At 36.2% G+C, this 8,766-nt stretch overlaps 1 protein-coding gene across 1 annotated transcript in view; it reads left to right on the plus strand.

Moving 5' to 3' along the window:
* Positions 1–4,210, plus strand: part of AQR (aquarius intron-binding spliceosomal factor) — a 46,642-nt gene extending 42,432 nt beyond the window's left edge. The window contains exons 34-35 of the mRNA XM_030949368.1: positions 1,008–1,121; positions 3,689–4,210. Of these exons, the coding sequence (XP_030805228.1) occupies positions 1,008–1,121; positions 3,689–3,934 (360 nt within the window). The 3' untranslated portion in view covers positions 3,935–4,210. The remainder of the gene's footprint in view (positions 1–1,007; positions 1,122–3,688) is intronic.
* The last annotated feature ends 4,556 nt before the right edge of the window (positions 4,211–8,766 follow it).

Consider the following 8,766-nt stretch of genomic DNA (forward strand, 5'->3'; position numbering starts at 1 on the left):
TCCTTGGAGTTATCTTTTGTCATGATACACACCAGATGTTTCCACAAAAGTTAATTATCAGTATAATTTAATTATCAGTAGCTGTTGTGCCTGCTTTTTCCTGAATTCTGCCTGTCTGAATGATTTAGTATTCTTCTTTTTGTGAGCAAAATAGTTTTTTAGTTCTTACATGTTTTTGGTCTTGTTATGAAACAAAATTATGTTATTTCTCAAGTGAAGCTACATAAAGATACTAATTTCTCACTTAAATAGGTAAAATTACATGTAACCGAGTAACTCAGGATTACAATTTTTTTTCTCTTAAAATTGGTTTCAATATCATGAGAGTTTTGCTGAGATAGGTTCATAAGTTTTGCTGAGATAGGTTCATAAGTACAAAAACCTAATTTGTAATACTGCACTAGATCTTTAGGGGAAAGGTTCGTGTTGAGAATCTAAGCACAGGGCACACAGCAGGATGCTAAATGAAGACACAAAGGAGCATATCTGCTCTGCTTTCTGAAGCTTTGAGAAGGGATGCCTGCATGCACCCAAAACTTGGTTACAGCTCCTTCTCTGGTCTTAAATGCTGTTGACAAGTTTGGGAGGGAGCCCTTTCAGTTGAAACTTTCAGATCAACTGTGCAACAAGAATGCAACAAGCGTGGTCAGTGAGTGTGAGCAAGGAGCTGGGCTGTGACAGGCAAGAGGCTAAATCCTAATCTGATCATAAACAATTTGTGCCTTTAATATATTAAATTACTCGAGTCCAAAATGTACTTCATGGACAGAATCCAGCCGCTCCTTTTGAAGTTTCTTCTTCAGGCTGCAGTATCATGATTGGTCCAGTTCCCCAAAATGTAAGACCTATGCTTCCTAACTTTCCAAAGAATTCACCAATTCTTTTTTTTCTTTGAAAAGCATTATTTAATTTCTTGGGGCTTTTGACTTCTAATATAGTTAAATAACCTCTGAATTGTGGTTGTTTTGCTTTATTTGCTGAATGTCAATGTTTTTCCCCTTCCTTAGAATGGAGAAAGACCAGCTCACCAAATACATGTTATTAAGAACATGCCTCAAATGGCTAACTTTGTGTACAATATGTATATGCACATGATACAGAGTACACGCCACCATCAACAGGTAAGGAACTTCTGTTTTGGAATGCATTTAAAATAAATAATTTTTTTGTAAATGGCATGAAAACTGTTGAGATTTGAGTCTGTTTCTGTTATATTTAAAATTCAAGAAGTGTTCGTGACTGAAAGAATATTAAGGTCCTGTAAAATGTTGCTGTAGCAAAAGTTATATCTTCTAGTAGTTAAAGCCCCAGTTTAAGGACCCAAACCTATCAGTAATTGATGACAAGTGCATTGATGGCTTTGTCTGGGCCAAAAATGCTGTTCATTAATACTAAAGAACTAGCTTGTCTGGTGCTAATTTGAGGGAGACTTGTGTCTTACATTTCAGGTAAGTGTGGGATTTCAGCTAGTTGGATTATAACACCAGTGCATGATGTAGTAATGTTTTGTAAGGGAAACATCAGATCATGTCTTGAAACCATTTTGATCCTGTTGAATCTCCCTGTTATCCAGATTGGTTTGCAACTGTAGTGTTTTTTGTTCTGGAGCAATTTTTTTCAGCCATATTTCAACATCAATGAGAATTGCATGGGGTTGGAAGCAGTTGTAGACACTTCTGTACCTAGTTTTGTCACTGTTTAATCCCTGAAGCAGAATTCAGAACCCATCAGAAAGTCTTAGTAGTCTCATGTAAGTGAGTGGAGAATTGAGGTAGCTTAGATAGTGTGCTGAGCAGAAAGCTGCCTTTAGCATACTTGGAGCTGTAAAGCCTAGAAGTAGTTAAACCAAAAGGGAATGGTCTTAAATGCTCCCCCTTAACTGCATCAGCTTTCACACAGTGTCTAGGGTCTGTCATCTTTATATTACCTGTCATCTTTATATTACCTACATCTTTCTATTATTCTCATATATTATATAACACCTATATATTGTATTACCTATAATTTATTCTTTCCTGGTACTCTGAATTTCCCTTACTGGTTTTTGCTCTTCTGAAAGATTTCTGAAAGTGGACAAAATTGATGTAAAAGGACATTGCTTTCTCTGTATTAGCTGACTGTGGGAACAGAATGTGAACATGACTGTCCTTGAACAGATAGTCTAAGAGATCTAGGTCCTGTTTTTTAGTGCAGGGATGTCTCTGTCACATCCTCTTCCTTTTTTTCTTCCATGTTTCATCTAATATGGAACAGTGTAATCAGCAGAGATCAGAACCCAAAACTAACTGAATGTCAGACTTTCCGAAAATTTATTTTTCTCTGCAGTTCTTACCCAGTAACTTCTGGATTTTATTTTTATTTTTGAGAGAAATCTTCAGCCAAATTTGAAGTGTTTTGTTACCCAGAAAAATCCTTTTCCAGGCTGTCTGAACAGAGAGGATACTTCTCACTATTTTGAAGAAATGCTGTAATTACCTGTGTGCTATAAAAAAGGGGATATACAAAGAGGACACTACTAGAATTTCTTCTTACTGTAATTTTTTTTATAGTAGTGAAGTAAATCCACACTGTTTTTTTAGAAAACCAGTCCTATAAGCACCTGACAAGAATTGCTTTGAAGCTAGTTTGTCTAATATAGTTGGTGATCTTTGGTTGGGAACTACACTTTCCTGTGTACAGATGGATATAGAGACCAGTCTGATAACTTCAAGGTCTATAGAAAATAGTTTTTATATCTCTGCTGGTAATCATAATTGATTTGTAGATTTGCCTATGCAATTTTTTAATATTAGTGTCATCTAATTGAAAGTAAAACGTCACTGTAATTAAGCACCTCATTTGTCATGTGATACAAAGTTGCTTTTTGAGCAAAACAAATGGTCAAGTTTTTCAAGATTGCATTTCATTAAAATGATCCAAAGTATTCTAAAGAAATATCCATCATGTCATTGAATAATGTCAGGCTGCAAGAAGTGTGAGTGCTTCTGTTCAGCCTCCAGTTGTATAGCATTCATCCATACTCATCAGCTCAATGTATTCCTGGTATTTTTTGTCCACTTGTGTTACTTGGCTATGATTCCAGCCTATAAGGTTTTACAAACTATTTCTTTGGTAAGCAGAACACTGTGAATACATGAAATTACATTTTCAGAAGTATTGTGTGAAAATATTTAAGCATTGTTTAACTGTTAGTGAAACTCGAATTGTGTAAGTACAGATAACATTCACATACTATTTTATAAGATGCTGCCAGGGGAAATTATGGATATGAGTTGTTAAAGACAGGCCTGTTGAAGGCATCAAAAACCAAGTTAAACATATCTTGGAGTTTGAAATGGTGACAGACGAGATTTGGGTAGAAATACGCATATTGCTCCAAGTAGGGATTTACCATAACCCTATTACTTGTCTGAGTGTTTGAGACAATGAAATGTGTTTTCTGTCCTTAAATTGGAAGTCCTGAGATTTTTTACACCCTCTTAAAAAAAAATGTATCTAAGATGACTATGTTGTGACCATTATGCTAATTCTTTTTATATATAGGTGTGAATTGCTTACAAATCATTATGACTTCTAAATTTTAAGTGTTTGTTGTTAATTTGTTATCTAATGCAAAATTCTAAATATGAGATGAGCAGTTCAAGCTAAAGTGTAAAATCTTAAAATCCTTCCTTTTTCAATCATCTAGCATTTACTGCCCCCACCTGCCATGATTGAAGAACCAGAACCGACACCAACTGGAGAGACTGAAGCAGAAGGTGAAGTTCAGGGCATGCAGGAAGATGCAGCAGAAGAAAGTGAAGTAGTGGAAGAAATGATGAAGGAAGGAGAATTGAATGTGGATGAAATTGATGAACATCGAAAAATGCCAGAACACCCTGGAAGAGACAGTGATAGTGGAGACAGTGAACCTGAGAATGAGACTGAAAAGTGATTGATGGAATCCTTTTCCTTAATGCATTTTGGGAAATTGGCAGGGAAAAGAGCAGTTGGAAAAATAATTGCGATTTTTACATTGACTTTCATTAAATGGTTGCCTCTGTAATACTTGGTTGGTATATTTTTCAATGAATACTTTGTGGACAAGCAAGGTATTTGGCAAACATTCTACTGAGTTCTTATCACTATTGGTAATGTAATTTGTTTAATGGTCTCAAATTATATGCATTTTCCTTTTTTATAAGTTCAGTAAAGATGCTTTTTATACCAATTTTGAATATTTGACTCTTAATTCAGTCACCCACTAAACCTCACTAGGTATATTCAGTATTGGTCAGACATGGCTTATGGTTTCCTTAGTATTTTTCCATGGAGAATTCCTTATGCAGAACTGTGCTTGTATACACTGAGATGGTATTTTAGGCATAGGCTCAAGTTCATTAAGATATCTGATTGTATGTCTGAGAAATGTGAATTGTCATGGGACTTGGAAGTGATCAAAAGCTTTATTGAATTTTGACCTTATTGGATTCTCAGGATCCACATACGTGTAGCAATTTCTTATCATTCTTATCATTCTTCTGATGCTGTTTTTATTCTGTACATAAGAAGGCAGGATGCAGCTTTTCAACAGCACTGGGTTCTAAATCAGTGTTTTGAAATAAATTTCTCTTGTTTGAAGAAGACACAGTAATTGCCCAGGCTAAAGCCACACGAGGAAGAAAAGAGAAAGTAGTTCTCTGAATGCAGGATATGTAAAACACGCAATATTTATATTAATGACATAACGGTTGAGTGGGGTTTTTTTAGGGTAACTTCTGAGGGTGCACATTTCATAAAGTGATCAGAGAAATGATTTGTCTCTGATTCATTATGAATACTTGCCATCTTGTCATATCAGTCAGTGATTTAATGAGACTTCGGAATTTCCAAGTAGATTTTCAAACACAACAATAGCAATAAGAACACCTTTTGCTGGCAAAGGGAAAACTCTTGGATTTCAAGTGTTGCAGTTGTGAAGCTGCCAGATGGACTTGCTAGAATGATTAGAAAATAATTAAGTTCCAAGCTTTTTTTAACAGCACTGAAGTTTAGGTTTTTTTCCTTAATATTTTTAAAGTATAGTACAGGAAAAAACAGTATCAAGTTAAATGTATGCCAAGCTCCTTGAAGTTCATCTATTGCATACCAGTGTGTGTGTGCTGGGATCTCATCTGCCCCTCATCCTGAAATCATTCTCTCTCTTCTCTCAGAGTGAAGCTCAGGAGTAGCGTGTACTTACCTTCAGTACACGATGTTCTTTAATGTTCTTCCTTTGCTGAAATGAAGTTTTCTCAAACAAGAAACTAATAATAATGCAGAATTTGTATTCCATCCTTGTTTTGTGTTTTGATTTAAAGGATGGTACTGTTTATTACTCAATTGCCTGCCTTGGAAGAACTAATTGTGTTGAACATATGGGTATTAAGTTTCATGCAGTAACAATCATGTTCGTGCAGAATTTAATAATACTCAGCCTTCAGCCACAAGCAACTAGCTCAGATGAGGGTTGTCATCTTTGTTTTCCAGCTAATTTCCTATAAATACTGAGTTTGACAATAATTCACTTGCTTTAGTATTTTAGGAATTTGAAAAGGATTCTCCAGTTGCTTGAGGTTTTGTTCTAAAAGGAATAATTTAACTGACAGAGATTCTATAAAAAATTAGGGCAGAATGTCTCTTAATGAACACCTGAAGCTGAAGGGGGCTGCAGACCTTTTTGAGTTGTGCAGTTTGCAGGGGACTGTCCACAGCTGGCTGTGCCACGCTGTGCTCTGTGTGCAGGCCCCAGGTGTGCCTGGTCGCTTTGGCTCAGTCCTTGCAGAGCAGCAGCCAAGGATGGAGCTGTCCCAGACTGACCTCGGTGGTGCCCTGAAGTCAGGAGAGGAGTGGCAATGGAGGTTGTTTCTGGCTAAAGTGCAGGAAGAGGCAGTGGAACTGCAAACAATTGTAAAAGCTTGAACAGTTTTAATGTGCAGCTTTCTGATGCCCCAAGCACCACCTGTAAAACAAGTGGAGGGTTTTGTTGAGGTAACTTGAGCAGAGCAGCTCCTTCATTATCCTTAATGCCATCTTCCACGTGTTAAAATTGACTTTTTTTCACAGACATGTTCGGAGAATACATCCTTAGGAATTTGGGAAAATCACATTGTCATTCTAGCAATGGTTGGAAAGTTCTTGAGGCTTTTTGCCTTGGAGAGTGAGGTTGGGTTTGGGGCCTTTTACTTCCAAAGCTTTTTAGTTCTGTTTTTAATTTTTGGTAAAGGATAAACTTTGTCTTTTCCACCAAACTAGTCTTTTATGATTGATGCACCTTTTCTTTCAAGAAAGATTAGGTGGGAGAAGTGAAGGAGTCTAAAGCTGTAATTTTGATCTATGTGGTTTGCTTTCCAATGGCAATATTTTCTCAGGACTTAGCGTTTCTATTCAAGTGAACAACAATATCCAGTTGTTAAACTATATGTATTGAAATAAAAAAAACCAAATTTAATTACTTTAAAAAGACAGAACCTTTAAATGAACAAAATAATTGTTAATTGTTAAAAAAAAAGTATTTTTAAACATTATTGCAAAGATTATAGCAGTGCATGAAAACTTAGTGAACAAAATTAACATCTTTCTGAGGGCAAGGTCCCCTAAGGGTATGAACTGGGGAAAAGATAGAACATTGCTTTATTTTATTGTTCCAAAGCTAAAGAGTAAGGAATCCATTAAGGACATTTGAGTGAAACTAAAGCGCAATTAGGGGTTTTTCTTCATATCTATTTAGCTAACCCTTACATGAATTGCCTTATTTTCCTCTTACACCGAACCTGTAAAACAATTTAGTTACTACTTTCCAGTCTTGCTTAGAGACTGGTTTGGGAACAGCTGAACCCTTGGCTGCTGATGTAGTGCTAATGCAAAAATGATACTGTAAGGCAAGGTCCTGTTCATTTCTCTAATAGCCAGAAAAAGAAAGGTAAAGAGCAAGTTACTTTGAGCTCTGTCATCCATATATAGGTGAAATAATGCTATATAAATCCAGGCTGGTTTCTGTCTGTGACCGAACCAATGCAGTAAGTGCAGGTTTTGGTATTATCAAAGAAAATGCCTTGGGAACTCTCAGAGCACAGTTTGCTTTTGCTTTAGTTTTTAGTATGGACTTTGAAAGGGCTTGGCAAAGGTGGTGGGTAGGTCAGGACTAGAACATTCAGGAGCAGTTTTGCCAAGGGGAAAAGAAGGGACAATTAAATGTAAGACATACAATATATATAATCTGTAATATTAAATATAATAATATATGATAAACTTCTAAAGACAGGTCCATTACTTTTTGCTACCCTACATTGTATTTGCTTTAGTAGTTTATACCAAGTACTGCTCTGTGTGTTCAGTAAGGTAGAACCTAACTTCCTTTGGAGGGGAAGCAAACACTGGCCGTTTCCCTTCCCTCTTGGAATGGATCTTGCCATTTCCTAGCATGTAAAAGGCTATGGATCCTGAAGAAAAGTATTCTCACAAGGAGTAGAAATTAAGGTGTTTGTCTTTTTTTTTTAACAGAATTACTTTGCTGACAGGACAAGGGTGACCAGCTTTCTGAAATCACTGAATTCTTTTGAAAGAAGACCTAGAGGTGGTGACAATCACATGCTGGATAAACACAGTGACATAAAATTCGATTGAAATGAGAAGTAGGTAACGCTTGAAATCTTGTAGCAAGCAAACAAAAAGGAATGTCCTGGTCAATAAATGAATCACAACCCACAGCAGTCAAGAAGCTGTGAGTGCTGTTAAGATAGATGACAACATAGTTTCCTTTGCCAAATATGGTAATGCTCTCAGGAGAGAAAATCAATTGAAAATTAATGTTTTTGTGGGAGTTTTGGAAGCTGTTTTTATGGCCCTTAGTGTTTCCTTTGCTACGCAGTTTCTCAAGCGTAGTCCTTTTGCAATCCTTCTCCGCAAAGTATTGGTTGCTTAGGTAGCTGTTGGAAAAGCCCAATTACAGTGTAATGATCATATGCTATAATGTTTTCAAAGAATGCTGTTTCCATTGCAAATTGCAGAACATTCTTGAAAGACTTTCAGCTAAGTATCCTCTGTAAATTAAGTATTTTCCTAAGTTTTTGGGAGGTATCTGAAAAAGGACAGTACATAAACTTCCAAACCTTGCAAACATGAGCATCTACAAAATGGCTACATTGAAGAGAAAAGAAGAGAGAGAAACAATAATTTTTTCTGACTAAACACTACTACAGTAATAAGAAAGTGATTTTTTTCCCCACACTTACGGTAGGTAAGAAAGACAGATCATCTCTCCAGGCCTTGCTCTGGCAGGGCTTTAGCTTAATCTAAACAATATAAGGGACAATGTAATATGTTGCTATTAAGAAAGATAATGTGTTTTATTTAGCTGCCATTATGATTTTCACTCACCTTGAAAAAGAAGAAAGGGCAAAGATAATTGAATCAAGTAATAGCATTAATTGTGTATAATACAGAATAGCCTGTTGCTATATCGCTGTATCTGGAAAACGAGATTCAAAAAGAAGCTGAAGAGGAGTTGTTCCAGCTATAGGTGAGAAACTTCCCAGAGTTCAGGTGTTATCTTTCTTCTTTAGAAACACCGTCAGAGCAGAGTATGTTTCTGTACAAGTATGGTCTAACAAAATGTAGACCCAAACAAAAGGTTGAGGCAGAAGCTGACAATGACTTAGTTCACCTTAGATGTCAGTGAAAAAGCTATATACAATAACAGTGCATGTTTGCTTAATCAAACATTAGAAATTTGTGATTCCAAGGAAC

Source organism: Camarhynchus parvulus, chromosome 5 (genome assembly GCF_901933205.1).
Source record: "Camarhynchus parvulus chromosome 5, STF_HiC, whole genome shotgun sequence".
NCBI lineage: Eukaryota > Metazoa > Chordata > Aves > Passeriformes > Thraupidae > Camarhynchus > Camarhynchus parvulus.